This window comes from Lampetra planeri, chromosome 50, assembly GCF_965212315.1.
Source record: "Lampetra planeri chromosome 50, kcLamPlan1.2.h2, whole genome shotgun sequence".
Taxonomy (NCBI): Eukaryota; Metazoa; Chordata; class Hyperoartia; order Petromyzontiformes; family Petromyzontidae; genus Lampetra; species Lampetra planeri.
This window is the reverse complement of record NC_136156.1, coordinates 1,722,151-1,743,569: the sequence shown is the minus strand read 5'-3', so window position 1 is coordinate 1,743,569 and position 21,419 is coordinate 1,722,151. Positions and strand designations below refer to the sequence as shown.

Here is a 21,419-nt window from a genome sequence, read left to right as displayed (position 1 = left end):
CTTTTCTTACTCACCTGCACATTAAATGACTTGCTTACATAACAGCATCACCACTAACTGCAGTTATTGTTGCCGTGAACTTCACCACTAAGTGTGTGCTGTGGAGCTTGGGATGGGCTCGTATGCAGCATCTCAACGTATTTCTTTGTTTCATGAGATGTATCCATCCAGCCACTCTGGCTACTCTCCTTACTAAGTTGTAATTTGTGCAATGTCTGCCTAGTGCAGTAACCAACATCCATTCACGAGTTTTTTTTTATAGGATTCTCTGGGAGAGCCTAAGGCTTAGCGCGTTACGGACCGGCACTCTAATGAGACAGCCTTTACGGAATTTAACATCATCCACCACAGTCAAATGCACTTCAGATTGGTACCAACATTCGTGCAGACATTTAATTAGAAAAGTCATCATCCTATACAAGCCATGTGAAGTTTTTTTTTTTGTAGAACGAATTCTTCTAGCTTGGCATGGCAGTAATTCAGCTTTGGTATGCATTAAGGAAAAAGACAGCATGATAATTTTTTTAAATTACAGTCAAGTTCTATAAACGTGGCCGCAACGCTGACGCAAAATGACAACGTCTTGCGAGCCATGTCCTGCAATCTGTGACGCCTGCCGAAAGCTGGCAGACATGAATTGACAACCTCCATGATAACCTTCGTCCAGAATATTACCACGGGGCAGAACCTGGACTCCAACCTTCAAAGTATGTACTCAAAGGGAGTGCAAGCTGGCCACCAGGCCATCCAGCCACGCACAAGTTCTTGAAAAGCTAAAGTTTTCTCTCCGTCTTTCCCCACTGGAGCTATTGTGAGCCGGTGTCCCTTCCAATTCATCACCTTAAGTGTGGCTCTACTTCAGCGGACGGCACAATAACCCTCTTCCTCTGCCCGTCGCGTTAAGCCGGTGCACCCTGTGCCTTGCATCTGGAAATGTAATTATCGTTCATATTTCACTTGCCAACAAAAAGGTGCTAATTGGAAAATGCCGCCTGAAAGTAAAGACAATTATGGATTGTGCCGCACCAGTCGGCATTCGTTAGCGGCGAGAGCCACACCGAGATCTCACCTCCCGCTCAAAAAGCAAAAGACGTGTTGCTCATATAAAATGTAGTATCATCATCATCGTCGCTGCCTTTGCAAAAAAAACAAACACACAACACATCATTTGACACCTCTAGAGAATGCTGTGCAATTTGGTGAATAGTGGATGTTGATAATTTGCCCATTGGTTGTAAATGTGATGAGCTAAGAGCTGTAGTTGTTCATGCAGAGGGCGGTATTAAACACAATTTATTAATCATCGCAGGTGAGTGGAGGTGGTGATTGCAATAATGATCACAGTGGTGACAGTGGCACAGGGACTATGTGGATCGTGGGTGTCCAGACACCCACCAACATTTTCGATACGGCAAATATACAAACCGCGTAATTTTCGGAATCAATTGTTACTATTTTTTCCGGCCACGTCTTTCTCCATTGAACAAGATGACAAATGTGTATGATGACGATGCCAACTGCATTGTGCACTTCACGGTGGCGCACAACACGGGAGGCTCTTAAGTGAATCAGTAATCCAGTGTTGGCGTAGATCTAATATTTAAAAAAATGAGTGCAGTGAAACTGTGACGATGTGGAGGCGGGTTGAACTTCGCAGATCCTGCCTGTTAAGTTAAACACCAATAACCAAGGGGCAACCATTCGCTGGTCAGACCATCCTCCGTCCCACCCCCCCGTACTTGCAAACTGTGGCTGCAGCCCTGGGTGGCGGTGATTTTCGTCTGATCAAATGGGCACTTTGCCCATCCCGCTCCGTTTTCCGGCAGGCGTTCCGGGCGGAGATCGCTCCACTGCAGGAGGAGGTGCGGCACGTGAACGACCTATCACGCCGGTTCCCGCCACTCGACATCCAGCTCTCGCCCGCCAACCTGCACCGCATCGAAGACGTCAACATCCGGTGGAAACGCCTGCAGGCGAGTGTTGACGCTCGCGTCAAACGCCCCTGGATTTGCATGCTTGTATGAGTGTGTGTTTTGAGAACCCTCTTTCGTACCGTACGGAGCTAACCGTGCTCATCGGCGGTGCCGGGGAAGGACAGCAAACTAAACACAAAAAGCAGTTCTAAAGAAATTCGTTTTCAATCGACATTTAAAAGTGCGTAGCCCCAGTGGCTTTCTAATACCGGAAGGGAGAGTGTTCCAGACGACCGCAGAAGCGCATCTGAAAGCGCGCGATGCGGTTACCGCCTTAGTTCAACGGATAGCCAAAAGCCGCTGCTGCTGCGAGGTTGACCAGAGCTCCTGTGACGGTTTATGATCCTTGACGAGATCGGCGAGGTGTCGTCATTCATATTGTGGCGAGCACTTTGCGTGCGACGAGCGCGACGTATTAATGACCTTATAATTTGGCAACGTAGTAATAATAATGATGACGACGATCATTCGTGAGGTGAAGGTAACACGTCCAGCCCCGCCATCGCTCTCTCACGCCGCTGCTGCTGGTGGGATGAGCCTCCACTAGGGGGAGCTCAAGAGAGCGCCCTCTCGTGAATTATTTGGCCTACTCTTCCACGTTGGCCAGACCTCTTGAAAGAGGGCGGAGAGACCGGCACTTTACTCCACCACGTGTGACTTGCCGATCGGCTGAGGCAGTGGAATTGAATGGGGATGATGACGATCATTCCTGCACACATCATTCATGCACACATGGGTTCCTGCACACATCGTTCCTGCACACATCATTCATGCACACATCATTCATGCACACATGGATTCCTGCACACACCATTCATGCACACATCATTCATGCACACATGGGTTCCTGCACACACCATTCATGCACACATCATTCATGCACACATGGGTTCCTGCACACACCATTCATGCACACACCATTCATGCACACATGGGTTCCTGCACACACCATTCATGCACACATCATTCATGCACACATGGGTTCCTGCACACACCATTCATGCACACATCATTCATGCACACATGGGTTCCTGCACACATCGTTCCTGCACACATCAACCAGCCATGTTTGTAAGCAGCGCCATTGGTGTGAGCATTGATAAATGAGTTCAAAGGATTGCTGATAGATAGATAAATGACCTTTATAACCAGCTTAGAGAGCCCATTGAGACCAGAAGTCGTTTACAAAGGGCAAGTGGATTTCATGCAAATGAAAGATCTGTTGTATAACATTATAGATTGAGAGAAAGTACCGTTGGTGAGCACCTATTAAGGCTGGGATGGATGCATGAGTGAGTGGTATCGACAGCACCATTGCTGCTGGCCTTTGTCTCCCCAGTGTTGATGTCTACACACCATGCCAGGTACTCATTTAGGCTGAGTTGACCTAAGGGGGAGGTCCAAAATAGGTTCAGATATAACTTGCCGTTGATGTTAGACGTGGTCCGAAATCAAACTCATTGCCAGGTCCAGAGCGGTTTATGTTAACCACACACACACACACACCGAGTTTAATCTCTGCTCTGCAGATTATTATTTTATTTTATCCAATTATTTTGTGAATACTCCCATGGTCAAAAATACATTTTGATTGACAAGTAATGTCCTAATGCTAGGCTTCTTTTGAAACTCCTGAAACCCTATACTCATGTCATGGGCATATAATAGGATAATTGCACTATTAATGTATTGAAAAAATAAAGTAATGAGCATAACGTTTCTGCCCAGTGAGTCTCTCCCCATAGCTCCTACATTGATCTTATTCTTATTCAGTTCCATTTATACATGCGTGCCTGTGCGTGCGTGTCGTCAACCGAACAGAAGCCACGCGTGGGATACGATCATTATTTTTATGCTAAAACGTGGAAACCTTGCCCTGCTGTTATCCACGGCCAAAAACACACAGAAGCGAGCGTTTTTTTATTTCTTCTTATTCCGTGCTAACGAAATGCAATTGTGGTGTTTCAGCACGAGAAGCGGCGGTTGTAAAAAAAAAAACGCATTGACAGCGGGTGCAACCCGCCTGTGCGTCGTCGTTCTATTCCACGTTATTAGAGAGTGACCCCCTGGCTTTTGTCAGTAGCAGGGCCAGCCGTTGTGAGCTTGCTGCAGCCCTCGCTCACTAAAGGAGTGCTTCATTTGCGCGCCCGTGCGTGCATGCGTGCGCTGCAATGATTTCTGTTGCCGTGTTTTTGTTTTCAGATCTCCATAGAGGAGAGACTCAAACTGCTTATCGAAGGAACGCAGGTCGAAACCACGACGCAGAGGGTCCTGTCAGGTGAGGGTGCCGCTGTGGCTAGGAGATGTTAACTACCTCGCTTGGTATGCAGGAGGTCGTGGGTTCGATCCCGATCTTGACGCCCGCTGTATATTTGGAGTTCACGTGTCTCTCTCTCTCCCGTGGTCACGTGGATTTTTCTCCGGGCCTCCGGGTTTTCCCTCCACATTTAGAAACACACGTTTAGAGTATTTGGCTGCTATACATCTCCACATGATAAGCCACTTGGTTGAGCTTTCATTTGTGGTCAGGTCGCTTCTGAAAAAGAGCTGGTAAAATTAAAATAGTTTAGTTTAGAGAGGCTCCCCCTCCCCCCCCCATAGCCATTCTCAGCTCGTGTAATGAGAAGCAAGGCAGGTATCACGAGTGATTGGTTTACATGCGTGTGTCTGTGAATCCATCCCGCGTGTAATCTGGCCGTTTATCGTTGGATCTGCACCAAGCTTGTTATGCGTGAACCGTAATGATAATGGTAGCGACTGGAATGATATACTGTTGGTGAGCTCGGTCCCCTGCTCAGTCTGGGCATGATCAAGTATAGCCATTGTAGAGAAATATACTGTGCGGATGGTGGAATGAGCATTTGTGTGGGTCCTCCTTCAATCCAATCTTTTTTCCGAAATAGCTAATGTATGCTTCGTAGGGTTCCGAGTAATGGTGGGGCCATAATGGCCCCAAATGCACTCCATTTGTAATTTGTCAATTATCCCTGACCTTTGTTCATTACCATGTGGCGTCATTTGTGATTCAATGCCTCTTTAATGTGTCATCTGCCCTATCTGTAGTGACCCTGCTCAGCTTGTGGAGACACGCCGTGCATGCTATCCGATGGCGTTTTTGTAAAATGAAGCATTCCTGCAATGCAGTTTTCCCTCTTTTAAGATACAACATTTGTAAATTAATCTGTAGATTTGATTTGCTTCTTCGGTTCTGTGGCGGTCATCTTTGCTCTCTTGGCTGGCTGGTTAAGCTGATTGGTGTTCCCTCGTAGTTCTCCGTTTAATGATGCCGTGGTCGCGTGGATTTTTCTCTGGGTCCTCCAGTTTTTCCCTCCACATTCAGAAACATGCGTTTAGAGTATTTGGCTGCTAAAGATTTTAACACGATGAGTGACTTTGTTGAGCTGTCATTCGTGGCCAGGTCGTTTCTGAAAAAGAGGCTGTATAGTTGAAGTGAGCCTTACCTGGTAAAATAAACATAGTTTAGTTGAATGGTTTTTAGTTTCATTAAACAACAACCATAATTTTTAGTGCATAACGATATACTGTACTTTATTTGGCCATGGTATGAATGTTGAACTTCTTTCGCACCGTACGTAGCCAACCATGCTAATTTGTAGTACGGGGGAAGGACAACAAACTAAACACAAAAAGCAGTTCTAAAAAAATTAGTTTTCCATCTAGATTTAAAAGTTCATTGCTCCAGTGGCTTCCTAATGTCAGAAGGAAGAGCATTCCGGACGGCTGCACAAGCACGTCTGAAAGTGTTGCGCGATGCAGTGATCGTCTTTGTTCGATGGCTAGCCAACAGCCGCTGCTGCGAAGATAACCGGACTTCACGTGGTGGTTTATTCCCCTTGGTAGAAAGGGGAGCATTATGGTAGGGCTGGGAAGGGAGGTGGCAAGCCGGCAATAATATGCTGGTGATGATGGGCAGTGATTGTGCGGTGGTGGTGGTGAGGGAGTGGAGGTGAGGTGGTGGGAGGCTGGTGGAATAGTAATGTATCCTCTGGAATGTGGGTGGCTAGGGGAGGATGATGAGCAATCTGCCTTCCTAAGCTGTGCAGTATTTTATGAAAATAGGGCTCCTCGGGTACTGCTGAATTGCACACAATTAACATCACAGGCTTGCACCTCAAGGTCCTGCGGAGATTTCATGTCGCCTTTCCCGGAGCCTGTCATTTAATAGCCCGACATAAACCTGCTCACACTAAGAGGCCACAAAACAAACCTCGCCTGAATACAATAATTATCTATTTTTATTATTTTGCCCCGCTTTATGATTGGCCAATATTGCGCGACGTGATGAGCAATTTTTGCCTGCGATTTGCGCCGAGGTTTTGCTGTTCGCCAAATATCTGCCAACAGGTCTCGGCCTAGTCAACTGTATGAAGTCGCTATTTTGCCCATGCCTCCACCACCCACCCACCCACCTGCCTCCACACCACTCCCTTTCCAGGTCTTACCCTGTGGGTGTACTTACAATTTTTTTCTATCCTCTCTTCCGTTGATGTGTTGATATCCTGACGTTAATGTGTCACACTCGGGGGGGGCGGGTCTTCCTTGTGTTCGTATTGTCCATAACACAGTGCTTCCCTCCGTGGTTTGTCTGGCTAAAGGGCCCGCTTGTGCCTCCTATATTTAATCCCCGGTCGTTGACCCTCGTGGACCTGTGTGTTTTTGCAGAATCTGTCCAGACTCCCTGGGAGAAGGCCGTTTCCACCACCAAAGTGCCCTACTACATCAAGTAAGTGGCGTAGTCGCTGTTTGCGGTCGTCTCTTGCATTGGTGTAATGCTGGCCAGCTCAAACATTCCCACAATGTTGAACTCCCGACCCTTAGACTCCATTTATTGTTTGTTTGTTCATTTGTTAAGTGTGCTCCTCGCTAAGCCTCTTCGCATACAAAGATGCCAATGGGAAATGTTTGCATCCAAATAATTAGCATTCCCTCTTCAAGAGGACACGCTGCAGATAGAGAATGGCCTATTCATGTGCAAAATGCCAAGGGGTCTTGTAACTTTCAATGACCACAGTGCAGACAGTGGCTGAGCTTAACATCTCTTTTCGAGAGGATAGCCCTTTGATACCTTCCAATTGACGGGATGCTCAAGAGAGGCCTCAATCCAGGTTTTTTGACGAAAACGAACGCGCCGTCCGTCAGCTTGGAGGCTGGAGTGGTGCACAATAGGCAAGAGGCAGGGACGCTGCGTGCGGAGCATTTCAAATGAACGGATAGAGAGTTGACGTCGCTGTGTATATGCTTCGGCCCATGTGCTCTCCGTACGTTCAGTCGTGGGAGTGTTTAAGGTAATGGCGCGCCAGAGTAAGCGGGCAATATGGAGGCACGGCACGCATTTAAAAAATGCCGCCTCGAAAAAGATTTGCTTTTGCATTCTGCGAAGATTGCTTCTCACTATAACTTGCCTTTAAGGCATTGTCATCTTTTATTAGGCGAGCGTGAGCAAAGCTGTCTTTACTCGGAGAATAATGCCTCTATTGGCATAAGCTTTTTCTTAACGGCATGTGTAGATGGTGCAACAGCGTGCCTCACCACAGGACCCGTGTCTCATTCGCTTGGGTATTCGGGCCTTGCTGCAGTGGCTTTGCCCGATGGTCGTGCACCTTATCTCATGGTCGCGGTTCAATTTAAAGTTCACACGTGGCCAAAAATGAGCCGCCCAGTTTTTTTTTTTTCCCGAGGGCCAATGTCAGGTGTGGTCAATACGGTTAATTGAATGATTGGTAGTTTTCCATGCGATTCACATTAGTTGTATTGAACACACCTGACATGCACCCTCAGGGAAATCCAGGCTTGCCTGGATTGTTTTCCCATACCAGCACATGTGGACTTACCGTTGAACACCACGTAAGGTTAATGAGAATCTTCAGATGCATTACCTTTTTAAATCTCGCTTACTTGGTATTTCAATGTCATTGTGAAAATTAAGTGACAGTTTTTTTCCCCTTAGCCATGTTTCTCAGAGTGAAATCTTCAGATTAATTGCAGTGAAAGTAGTGCTCAGAGGAGTGATTGCCATGGAAACAGAGATCCTGAGTTCGAATGTGACCGCATATTCTAGGTCTGCTTTGTGAATGCATTATTGTGACTTAATTGGCTGTAACCCGGTTACAGATAAAACAGTGGGGGGAAAGATAGACAAAAAGGCTTTGCCTCCAAAACATTGACTTTATTATCAAGCGTTGCTGTTCTTCTGCCTGATTGTTATCGTTTTATATATTTACTAAACAAAAAATAACACTGCAGTTGGCACAGACTTGTGTGTACTTTCAGAATCGTCTCCGCTCCCCGGGTAAAATGTTTGGTTTCCTGGGCACACGGTGTTTATGTCCCCATAATTGGGCGAGCTCATCCCAGCTCCTGTGCCATTATGGAACATGTAATAACATAATTACGAGCCAAGCTAAAAAGGAATTCTCCGTAAAGCATTTCAAATTGTTCCTCGTCGGCGGGCGATGTGGGGGAAATAGGGAATATGTCAGCGTGTGTAGTTAGCACAGTTGGCTACGTACGGTGCGAAAGAAGTCCAGCATACACACGTACATGGCAGAATACAGGCCAGCCACAGTCGACGTTCATAATGCTGTAACCGTAGAAGTAGTAACGCGGAGCCCTTTGGGATCTGAGAATGTATCACGTGGGAGTGGAAACCAACTCGGCACTACAGGCTTAGCAAACCATTAGGAATGTAATGATTTACCCCCCCCCACACACTCGTAACGGACTGAATTATTTTCGTCTCGATTTCACGTTCCTATTTGTTTTGGTTGTCATTTTTTCGAGCCCACACAGTTTTGTTCACTCATTTAAGCCTTGCGTGTAACATCAGCATATTGTTAATTTCATGAAAATTATAATAAATTATTTCCGTTTTAAATCCACTGTTGGACGTATATATTCCAATTTTGGTCCTGGGGGTTGTTTGACCATACTTCACCATGAAGGTCGGTGTTGACTGGTCAAGAAGTGGGGGGAACGTTGAGGGGCAATACCTATTCAGATGTCACTGATGCCAGCCGTAGTCCAGAATTAAACTCGGGTCATTATATTGACGGGCAATAGTGCACTAACACTAGGGTTTGGATATTATTTGCACGAATCATTAATAATTTGTGCACGTATGCACTTAATTTGACTCGTGTATTGTTGTCTGTAATTCAATTTAATTGAAGAATCGATTAATCACTGTTTGCATATTCTCTGTGCGGGACATTCACCTCCTGAGATTAACAAAGACACACTTTGATTTTCATTAATGTTGATTTCCGTTGCCGAACAGTAGCTGTCTGATCTCTTCGGCTTGTTGCCAAGTTACACCCCGCCACTAGCATCGTTTAATGTTGTGTACCTCAGCGAAAAGGGGTGAGCAAAGAGAATGTGGCCTTGATTTTCTGGAATGAATTGAAATACTCAGCTCATTTACCCCTCTTCCATGGCAATAGCATCCGCCGCAATTTTTTTTTTAAGATTCATAACAGGAATCCCTTCACAGCTTCTCCTCCAGTGGCGTTCATTTTTAAGATTGGCACCACAGTGGCGAGATGTTAACTACCTCGCCTGGTATACAGGAGGTCGTGGGTTTGACCCCGACCTTGGCGCTTGCTGTGTATTTGGAGTTTGCGTGTCTCTCTCTCCCCGTGGTCGCGTGGATTTTTCTCCGGCTCCTTCGGTCTTTCCCTCTGCATTTAGAATCCACATGTATTTATCTGCTATAAATGTCCAAATGATAAACCACCTCGTTTAGCAATATACCTCAGTGGGCCTTTACTGGAAAAATAAAAAATGGTTTAGTTTAAGATCATTCATTCGTGAATTTAGGCACCCCCATGCCTCCCCCCCCCTCCATTTCCTTCCCCTCCCCCCACCCTGTCTTCCCCCTCGAGGGTTATCTGAGTTCAGGAAGTCGACACCAAGGAGGCAGAGATTTTTGAAACACGTGGCATAGGTAACACATTAAACGTTGGTAATAACCATTGTACTTCACATTGTGTCTATACTGGTGTCAGTTCCCATACGTGCCCTCCGTGTATACCTGAATAATTTGTTCAGTAAATTAATTTTGATTTTAAAATGTGTTTTAATAGCAACTGTCATATCGGATGCCGCCGTTATGTAACGGTTGGTACACCGGGACTGGCAACCCAGAGATCGCCTGTTCCATTCGATCTCCCGGCGCAACGTTTGAAACAGTCGGCAAGTTTATTAAATCCTCTGCCCAACCCGGCAGGATCAATGCGCACACCACAGTAAGTCGATCAGTGTGGTGGGATAAAGTGTGGGAACCCCCACCTCTTCCAAGATGTCTTACCGGCACAGAAGAGTAGGCCAATGGCCAATGCAGCGGAGCTCTCTGAGTCTTCCTCCAGTGGAGTGCCTTCCATCAACAGTGGCAAAAGCAAGGAATTACAGGGATGCACTTCAGCGCCCCCTCGTAACTTTCATCATTGCGCGAATCCCAATTCCATTGCCAAATCTTCACTCGGAAAACTCGATGCTATCTATTCATATTGTGGACTTGAGACGCGAGGTTTCGAGTGAGTAATCTTTGTAATTTCATGTTAATTGGAGGCGAGTGGAAGCGTATTTGGGGAGATTGCAGCTGCCTCGTTCACGGCATTAGCCAAAGCAGAGTTTAATGTCATGCGTAGTTGCTTTCCTAAGCATTCGGGCACAATTGAGCACTTACCACAGCATTCAATTTGCCGTGCCAACGGGAAAATTCTGCGCATTGTTGTCAATGCCTCCGATTAGCACGGTTGGCTACGTCCGGTGCGAAAGAAGATCAACAGACATGCATAGATGCCTTTTGGCATCTCGAATCATTTGTGTTAGAGTTGGGAGGCTACACACGGTGTAATGATCAGCATACGCTGGTTTTCTTGCAATCCAGAAGTCAGCGGTTCGGTTCAATCTCCCGGCACGTCACTGAAATCCCCCCACCCCTGGCACTGTCCACATAAAAGTGTGAATAGGTCGTGCCACATTTAGCCGATGGCATAGGTAGTGGGGTAAAGTGTGCGTAAGACCTCTGGCCAGAATGGAAGAGTAGGCCAAAACACCCTCGAGAGGGGGCTCTCCAAAGCTCCCCCTCTTGGAGGCCCTTCCTCCAGCAGTGACGTGAGCGAGCAGTTGGCAGGCAGCAACGTTCAAATGATATGGACACCGATATCTTTTAAAAAAACACAGCATTGTTACATTTAAATTTGATTACCTAGTGTGAAATGGATGGAATTAAATACACTATAAAACATTTTGATAATCGTGTCAGATAGCAATACATTTGCTTGGGTCAGGCCACGGTTATTATTTTACAAAGGATAAATATTGCTTCATATCTTAACATTACTGTCTTTCGTCGCCTTTAACAGTGGTACTTATTACGATTAATTATCAAACTATGGCTTCACGTGCCTGTCTTGCTTTCAATATGACTCTGCTTGCACAGAACAAAAAAATTGTACTGAATAATGTATGCAGAGTGAGAGTTATTGTCTAATAAATGTATACCAATTTCATGCCTCCGTGCATGATTTTGGTTCATAGAGGGGTGTGTGGCGGCTGAATGACCCACATAAAGCTTTGTGGTCTCATAAAAACCTCAGGCTCATTGCCTCAAATATTCTTCCAAGGATCCTAGTGCTGTATTTTGGGCACAGTTTAAACGATGTTTCAGGGGGCATGGGCGGGGGGGGGAGCCCTTACCGTATTCTCCAAATTAAAATAAATCGTACATGCACCGCCTGCCGCGTTATAAGACGCCTTCAACTGTTGCTTTAAAATAATGAAGAAAAAAAAGATTCACCTTATAATCCGGAGAGAATACAGTACCTCTCATTTTTAAATCTCTAACATAAACCCCTCTCCATAGATAATAGTTTTTCATTCGTTGAAATAAAGCAATATATAATTGCCGCCGCGAAGCTTAACGTGGATGAAATGCTTAAACCGTTCCATGTGAATAAACGAGCGGTTCCCTCCAGGAAGTAGTAAAATGATTAAATAATGGAAAGGTATAAATACCATTTACAGCGCTATTGTTTTAGATACAAACCGCATTGTGTTATGCCCAAAATGTGTGGCTTATCGGCTGCTTTCCAGAGGCACCTGGAAATAATTTTGCAGTTGTTTGCATTCAGATGTTTGTTTGTCTCACCATCATCAACAACAGCCGTGGTCTATCCACTGCTGGACGAAGCCCCCCTCAGCTAGCCACCATCTCTTACGATCCTACGGTATGATCCTCCGTCTGTCGCACTTGCAGGTGATCCCACCGCTCCGTCTCCGTGATGCACCGTCTCTCAGACCCGTTGCGTTCTTTGGCTGCTGTTCCGTCTTTGTTGTTGAGCCATCTGCCACCATTCCTTCGAGCCATGATGTGTCCTTGCACTCACCCACTTACCTTTCTTAACAAGTTTGAATGATGTCATTAGCCTGCATATATTTTGAAACCCACGTGCTCCAATTTTTGTGTCTCATTTGAATTCCAAGCACGCATCTGGTCTTCACTCTTCTTCAGTTTATTCCATTTTTGGTCGTCTATTTATAGTTTTATTTGTATGTGTGCGTTGGCCTTCCGAAGCTGTTATTTTAGTGATCCATTCCCCCAGGCGTCTTACTTCTCTCAAACAACTCAAACAGCCCCACTTACTTTAATCACAGTGTAGTGAGTGCCCTGGGTGAAAAAAATCCACACCAAAAAAAAACTCCCCCACCACCTATGGCTCCACTCACAGGGGGCACTTCTCCGACGGTAATTACCCAAACAGCTCACCCAAGGCTGTCTTCTGAAAGAGCAATGCGAGGACCTGAAAACGCGCAGCTGCAAGTTTGCGTGTCAAACATTGCTAACCCATTCTAGATTTGAAGCTTTCGTGACTGCAAGGATTCATACTCTTAGTTCTTTCGGTAAAGTCACGTAGGTAAAAAATGAAATTAAAATTAATAAAACAATAAAACAATAAAATCACGACGTTTCGGAAGCAACACAAGTCTCCGTCATCAGGTGGGACCGCTGTGACGGTCCCACCTGATGACGGAGACTCGTGACTTTACCGAAAGAACTAAGAGTATTTCGATTTAAAGCTTTCGTGACTGCAGGGATTCATCTTCTTGGTTCTTTCGGTAAAGTCACGTAGAAGGGAAGTAATAAAAACAAAACGTAATAAAATAATATAATTCTCACGACGTTTCGGCCACAACGCAAGCAGCCGTCCTCAGGTGAAGAATGAAAAACTAAGAGTATTGCTAACCCATTTTTTCGAAGGCATTCTCCACTCTGCTACACGTGCTGATATCGGGCGCTGCCAGTCGCAGTCATCAGCTACGAACTGTATGGCCGCGTAGGTTTTCACAGTTGGGCTGTGCAGCTACCTCCAATGTGTCTTCTGGTCATCCCGCGTGTTGTGCGACATTCCACTCCACATGCTGGGAGCTGCTTCACAGCTTCTTAAGGAATTCACTTGACTCCCTGGGGTCCTTCGGGGATTCAATTGAGTTCATGGAGAAGCTCCCAGCATATAGCGCGAAACGTTGGACTTCACGCCAAACAACACAATCTGAAAACCCATCTTAGAGCTGGTGTCTACTGTGTAATCTTAAAAGGAAAATTTCTAGCTCGGTGAAAGTGACGATGAGATGCAATACGGATTTGTTAAATATGTAATGCTGTGTTTATAAATTCTTGACATTCCCAGATGAGAGTGTGTTGACTTGGATGGCACTTGTGGGACACCGAGTGGCACCTGAATGGGGATGCTGGGGATTGAAAGCAGCGTGCCACACTCGTGCCGTATCAAATTACCCCTTCATTTCATTTGAGCCGTGATCAAAAAGCCCAGAGACAATGAAGTAAAAAACGAATGATATTTATATTGAGGTAATTCACAAATTTCCCCCCAAAGTGTCAAATCACTTTTATTCTTTAAGAACATAACAGGAGATGGGGCTCAGCCAGGAAGAATATTTTTTTTGCTTCACATTAAAACTTTATAGAATTGAATGATTTACTGCCGTAGTAAATAACCATGTAGACATATAGACAAACGTCGCACACTGCATATTAACTCAAACGTAGAGTTTCAATTCTCAGACGTACTTGAATTTGTGTATTTTTTTAAATGATTTTCATTTGTTTACCAAGGAAAGCCTCACTTGGGTCCCATGACTCGTTTTGAGCTTTTCGAAGTAGAGAGAGATGATTGGTTTTCAGATTCCAATTGAGTAATTTGCAGGCAGATTTGGCAAAGTTGGACCATGACACAGGAACACAATGGCGAGCAATTCTTCCCCAGAGATTCTGAATGTTATCTTGCGAGCGCTTTATTTGCTGATCTAAGCCAAACGGGAAGCTAAAAAGTATTTATTTGCCTCTCCTCCTTGAGGATAACAGGGCAGATGCCAGCAGAATGTCAATGGCCTACTTTACAAATTACGTCATAGGATCTTTAACATCCACTGTGAATCAGACGTTGTTTTTACGAATAATACACCCACAGTAGTAATCAGGGCCGCTGCCGGATTCGAACCGCCCTCCAGTCAATCATTTTTTCATTTGAGATGCTGAGTAATTTTAAACACTACTACTGCTGCGTCAAGCTTTGTGCTGCAATGAGAAGTGTCATCTTACCACACAAACAATAGCAACAGGAATGTATGTGTGTTCCTTTCAAGTCAACTGTGCTGATAACATTGGTAAACAATGCCCAGCCATTCTTCCCCAGAGTTTCTGAATGTTATCTTGCGAGCGCTTTATTTGCTGATCTACGCCAAACGGGAGGCTAAAACGTACTTCTTTGCCTCGTCTCCTTGAGGATAACAGGGCAGATGCCAGCAGCATGTCAAGATCGGCTTTGGTAAACAGACAGCCCATTAAAAAGAAACTTGGGCATATCTTTTCCCGAACACTGTGATTTCTATACCGCCGCTGAATCAGAATTAACATTCAAGTCAGAAATTGTACAAAGTATTCGCTGACTGCAAGGACTTTTCTCGGGATATATTTTTAACAAAAGAACCATATTCCAGAAAGTCTTGCAAATGCGTGACAGTTTAACTGCATTTTTACCTTTATCTGACAGGGGAAATAATGAAGTTGTTAAACTTCCTTTGAGAGTCCATCTTAAAGTAATCTCACACACTCACCCACAAGTGAACACACACACACACAACCTGGAGATAGTGGTCAGGGTTCAAACAAAAGCCGGTAGAGAGTAGCTGATGGTAACGTGTGTGTATTCATCTGGGAGCGGTAATGTAGTGGTTCGTGCTCTTCACTACAAACCAAGCCACCCGAGTTTGATTCCCGCTGAAGGCTCACATCAGTGTGTAAACATCAGTCACTGGGGAGACAAAGGTAGCCCCATCGCACCCTCCTCATGCTATATACTTGCCCTTGAAAGATACTCGATAATAGAACTTGCCCCAACAGTCTCAAAAGGCGACATGGAGGTGTCTTATTCATTGTCATCCTCACGTGGCGGGGAGCAGTGGCTCAGTGGTTTGCACATTGTGCTTTAAACCCAGCGACATGGGTTCATTTCGCAGTCACGGATATCATTTAGGTGGCATCTGAATCTATCCTGGGTTTCTCCTCGGTTGGGTGCAGTGTTCAGTTGAGGGCTAAGGTGAGCCGGGCGTAGCTCTCGTATCATAACCTCCGTTTGCACCGTCAGCCTTTATATTTGCTCGCTAACAGCACTAAATGGGAGTCTTTGTTTTCTCCTGCTGCATATAAATACATAATAGGCACTGACAGCGCTCGCCCTGATCATCTGTGAGGCCAAACCGCTGATTCTTGGTGATCATGCGCATGCGCATTATTATTTGACAATTACCAGCCACGAATGGCGTAGGTGGCATGTGGTGGTCCCCGAACCCCCCTTGGACACATCCCCCCAGCCCCAGGTGTGGTGTGGGAACATCAGCACCGGGGAGACAAAGGTCACCCGGGGTTGGCGCTGCCCACGTCACCCCCTTCCTTATGGTGCCGTATCGGCCTTAACAGGTGCTCGCAAACAGCACTAGTCCCCAAACGGTTCGCAAGGCTACACTGAAATATGTTTGAGGTGTACCATTGGAACCTCATTTGCCAGTGAAAAATATGATAATTGGTTTTTTACCCTTCTATCTGGCAACAAAACTGACACCTTTTTTACAAGGAGTCATGTTTGCATAGACCACAATACCTGCAGTCATAATGCAAACAAAAAACACAACTCTGATAATGTGCACTGTCCTTGAAGTTGATTGGTCCACACCCGAGACAGCTTTCCTTAGAGCCTAGTCTCACATGGGTTGGACCAGATGACGCCAAAAGGCGCCTTTTGCCAGATAGAAGGGTAAAAAACCAATTATCATGTTTGAGGTGCGTTTACGAGTACGAGGCATCTTATCACATCTCGGTTGTTTTTTTGTTTAAAAAATAATGTAAGGTACAGAGTACGCTACAACTGCGGGGAAGCATTCGTGTAAAAAAATACCGCAACAGTGACAAGGATTATACATTATGTATGTGTGCATGCTTTATGTACACATTGCACCCCAGTGGCCTAATATGTTATTTTTCCCCACCATAAGTACATTAATCTACGAAGGCATGGGCTGACGGGGCCAAACGTGATTCAAAATCGGGGTCAGAGGGTTTTTTTGTGTTTCTTAATAAGCTGCCTTGTCTCTAAAGGAGAATCGTATTCTCTCTACCCATCCCCCCATCCTATTCCGCTCACGGATCCCCGACATTGATTTGCCTTTTGCATTTTAATGTCGCTGTGCCGAGTCGCTCGCTCCCTCCACCACCACCGCCGCCGCTGCCCCCATGTCTTGGGCAAACAGTTGGGGACGTGCAAAGCCGTGGGATGGTGGGTGCCGTTTAACCCCCAAGAAGAACTCCTTCGTCGAGGATTTAGAACGCGGGTCATTTAGCAGCGGTGCGGATCGGGGGGCCCAACTGTTGTTTTCATTGCCCCAAAAAGCTTTGTCAGGGAGTGATGATTAGAAAAAAAAGAAAGCCCCCAAACAGAAATGGTCAGTGTTTGGCAGTGCGGTGCTTTTCAGATGTCTAACAGTTTGCCCATTTCGTTTTTGCTTACCTTTAAGATGAATCGTTCAAACAAATCAATACACAGGTTACTTGGCTGCCATTGTTGTCTGTCGAGATCTGCAAGTTTTAAATCGGAGGCCTTTCCACCCTTCTAAATGGAAATACAGGAGTGCACTTTGCTAAACGCGACAAATGGACGTGATGTGCATTTGCGAAGTCTGCCTTCGCAATGCTTGCAAGGAAGTCGGATAATGTCGTCTTCATTTGGTTGTGCCTGCAGACTTTCCGCTTGGAAAGAAATATATTTTTCTATTGATAGATACTGCAACATTGCCCATTCTTTCTGCTTCATAACCTCCCTCTTCACACAGCAGAATCTATCGAGCTGAGCACATTACCTTCAAAGGTTAAATGAAGTGGACTAAGGTGTGCAAGAGGGTTGTAGAGCTTTATCTTTGACAAATTTTTAAACCTCCCCCGCTCGCACCACACGAGCACATCGGCAGACGAGTCCAACAGAGAGGACCGGGCTCGCTCACGCAAACACCGTGCCGATGGTTTACACGATTAAACACCAGCCGAAACCACCCCCACCCCCCAGGCCTTCCTTTTCATTGCCGAAGCCCCTCCTCAACTCCTTCGGGTTAAAGAGCCGAGGCATTCAAATAGCTAACTCAGTTGCCCCGGTTTTGGATTCTCCGCGTGAGAGCAACCGACAAACTCCGCGGACAGAAGTTTTGATCGGCGAATTTTCTGTGCTCAGCCGACACAGCGATCTGACTTTACAATGAGGGATCCCAGCTTGTGGTAAGACTTTTATCTGCTGCCTGTATCGTGTGTGCGCGGCTCCGCTGGGTTTTAAAAAAATATATATTTGCACTTGCGCGCTGGCAAAAGTGGGTTTGGTTTGTGTCGCCTGGTCCCGAGTTGAAGCCGTGCAAGATTGCCGTGAAACCTGAGTTTAATTGGTTGCAGTTTATAGACGAGAATATAAAATTGAGGTGACCAGATGGATGAGAAGTAGTCTGAAATGCTGAGCTGGTGCCACTAAGACCATAAACTCCAGTTCTGAGGTTTAAAAATATTGGTTTGACTGTCATGTGTTATTGTCAGTGCCCCCTACAGTGTGGACCAGAATTCATGGGAAGGGATCTCAGGAGTAGTTCTGTGAAATCTGCTTCCGTTGGCCAATTCTCTAACATGAAACGTTGCACTGCTCCGTGAGAAGATCTGAATGGATTCCCTCGTCTAATGACATCACATCGACAGAGCAATTGCGATAAAATTACCAAAAAAAATGACAAAAGGAGAGAATGTTCAAATGAGCGCATGTCAAACATTCCCAAATTAGCAGCTTAGTGTTTATGTTTGACAAATTGCATTGACGGGTTGGTGACATCGCAAGGTTAATTAAGTGTCATTCATCTGTATTTACCTACATATATCTTTGCAAAAAAAAGTTGATTGCGTTTGGTTAAAGTAAGTAAATTCCAGGCACTGCTAGCTAGATTGGAGCCTTGGCCTCTGACAGCGGGGCGTATTATGATAACCAGCTGAAAATAATGAGAATTTTTTACGAGCAATGGACAATGCTCGTGGCATTAAGATCTTCTCACTCTTTCGTTGTACTGCTTCGCTTGCATTACAAACGTCCCGACTTGCCTTTGAGATGTAAATGTCAAATGCATTCGACTGATGCCGCAAAAAAACAAAGGAAGTTTAGGTGGTCAATGGATCGTTTTTTTTTATTTTACATATACGAGTTCAGGTAATGTCTCGGATCAGATCAAAGTTCCAAGTTTAAAATGTACATATTTTTTTAAGAAGAAAATATCAACTTGTTTATCCATCCGTCATTCCAACACTTTATTGATGATTACAAGTCGCTGACCCGTCCATACTGGGCATCTGTGAAAAGAGCTTCATAGCTCATCGGATTCCTCCTCCTGCAGTCGCAACAAAGTGTGTAGGTTTGCACGGTTGTGCTGCAGAGCTGTCAAGGTGATGTCGAGTTGCTTCGCGTGTCGTCAAGCACGATGTCCGATGTTTTCGTTGCACGTGCCAGGGAGCTTCTTCAGAAATTGAATTCCAATTCAGGAATGAAATCAGATTTCAAGAGAGCTTCTCCTGATTCTGAAGAAGCCTCCAGCATGGGTAGTGAAGCGTCGGGACATCATGGCCGAACAAACAACGACTTGATGCAATGGAACCACGTCGGAGAGAGTTGTTGAATTGAAAATAAACTTTTGCCTAGCAGTTATGAAATAACAAAATTAACGATGCATTGCCCGTATAGCACTTCACTGAAATGTCATTTGTCATTCGTTAAAAGTAATTTCAACAGCGGAAAAGATTTCATCCGTTTCAGTTGTGACTCAGGAGAGAATCTTTAAATCACGCTCGGCCTTTTATTTCGCACTTCCACAAGAGGATGTCTCATGTGAAATATCCTTCAACTATTCCCTATTCAATTCTTGCCGAATGCAAAATCGACGGTACTTTTTGTTTGTGGATTTTTGTTTGACAGTTTTATTATCTGTGTTATTGGAATACATTTTAACATTTCTTTCATACACACGTACATACACTCATGCCAACATACTCAAGATTCTCCAAGTTCGGATGTGTGCACAGTGCTATATACTGTAAGTGCATCAAGCGGCCATCTGCGAAGGAATCTTCTTATCTATGTTTACATCTGTCTGTGCGGCTGTGTGGTGCCTTGTTTTTCATTCACTATGCTATGAACCCCCCACAATCTTTTAGTTTGATTACCAGCCTCGGCTAACATCAGTAGCAAGTGGTATCAGAACTTTTCCTGGGCACCTTCTATGTTAAGCTAGGCTTACATGAGTGTCGGCATTGGGGATACAAAGGCAGCCAGGAGTGATGCTGACCGTACCACAACTTCATGTACCGTGCCGCAATAACCTGGACGGCTATCTGATGGAATTGTTGTCTTTCGTACTCGCGTGGTGATATGGGTAAAATTTCAAGACTTGCACTTTTATTGTATATATGTAGAACTTCTTTCGCCCCGTACGTAGCCAACCGTGCTAATGGGAGGTGTGGAATCCCTGAGGGTGACTAAGCCAAACAATTAGAACCTGGTATGCTGCGGTCAATTTCAGTGCTTGGGGGGCAATGCAGGTGCTCTTTCCACAGCCTTCTTATGCCCTATTAGGTGCTCGCTAACAACTCTGACCAAAGCATGGCGCAATGGGGATGTCCGTGAGTTTGTTTCTGGACTCGTGTTTCGTGAACATACCTGAGGTAGCAGAGTCATGTTATGCCGCCGTCATAAAAAAAAAATTTGCACAAATAATAATATTCATAACGTCTTTTATTTACCCGAAAAAAAATGTTACCAAGCCTCGAGAGAGTTTTTAGGAGGAGTCAGCGTTGTGATATTTGTGAATTTCTACGAATGAGTATTTCTTTAGAACTGCCTTTTTGTGATTAGTCTGTCGCCCATCCCCCGCGCCTCCGATTAGCACGGGCATCTATGTACGGTGCAAAAGAAGTTCAGCGTACCTACATGGATTACATACGTCGCCAGAAATTAATATTGGGCGCAAGGGAGTGACGCTCAGACCTCCTCTTAGGCGTCTTGTCTGCTTCCACTGCCATTGTCAGTCCTGACCTCCAGCACAACTATTTTCCTTCACAGTCTTTCGTGACGCCGGAAACCCGAGTAGGTTCTCCGATCCATCCCTCGGTGTAATCCCAAGCATTGCGAATCTCCTTGCTGCGTCTGCGCCTCGTCGTCATTGAATCCGGCACAGAGAATCAATGCTGGGTGGGAGAAACTAAAGCTCGACGGCAATAGCGTGTTACTCGCCATTCGCAAGGTCTCCGTGCGTATTACTCATTGAGAAATGGTGTTCCATGGGAGATGATATGCACTGACGGGTAATCATTTTTCAGAGCGTGTGGCCCAGCAGCACTTTGCTATTTAAAGTAATTCCGCAGGTGTCAGGAGCTGATAAACTTGCCTTATTACCTGCCCTAAAGATGACTTGCACATTGGGTGTTGAATATAAAAAAAGCGATGACCATATATATCACAAGTTTCTTATTGGACGGTGATGTGTTGACAGACTTAATTTCTCACCCTTCGATATTTCTGCGGGTGATGTTTTCTTTCTGCACGCACACACCCCGGTCTGTCAGTACCCCCCCCCCATTCCAGCAATGTGTTTTGGCAGCACCCCACCTCCCCCCACGAAGCACACGGACGCCAGCAGTGCACAACAACGTGCGCGTCTAAAACAATGTTGCCTCCGTCCCCATATGTTTGTGTCACAGTAACTCGCGTACGTTATTGTCTGTGAATTTAATCCCAGCCTGTCGGCAATGCACGCGATAGTGCCGCAAAGCCATGTTGTGCC

General features: G+C 45.4%; 1 protein-coding gene across 9 annotated transcripts in view; it reads left to right on the top strand.

Moving 5' to 3' along the window:
- LOC144734286 (dystrophin-like) overlaps positions 1-21,419 on the top strand; it is a 636,663-nt gene that overhangs the window by 562,289 nt on the left and 52,955 nt on the right. For 7 of the 9 annotated variants that reach the window (XM_078616432.1, XM_078616429.1, XM_078616430.1 and 4 more), the window contains 3 exons: positions 1,827-1,973; positions 4,176-4,251; positions 6,657-6,717. In XM_078616432.1, the coding sequence (XP_078472558.1) occupies positions 1,827-1,973; positions 4,176-4,251; positions 6,657-6,717 (284 nt within the window). Of the gene's footprint in view, positions 1-1,826; positions 1,974-4,175; positions 4,252-6,656; positions 6,718-17,694; positions 17,836-21,419 lie in introns of those variants that run through there. The other 2 variants (XM_078616437.1, XM_078616436.1) reach the window with 1 other exon arrangement.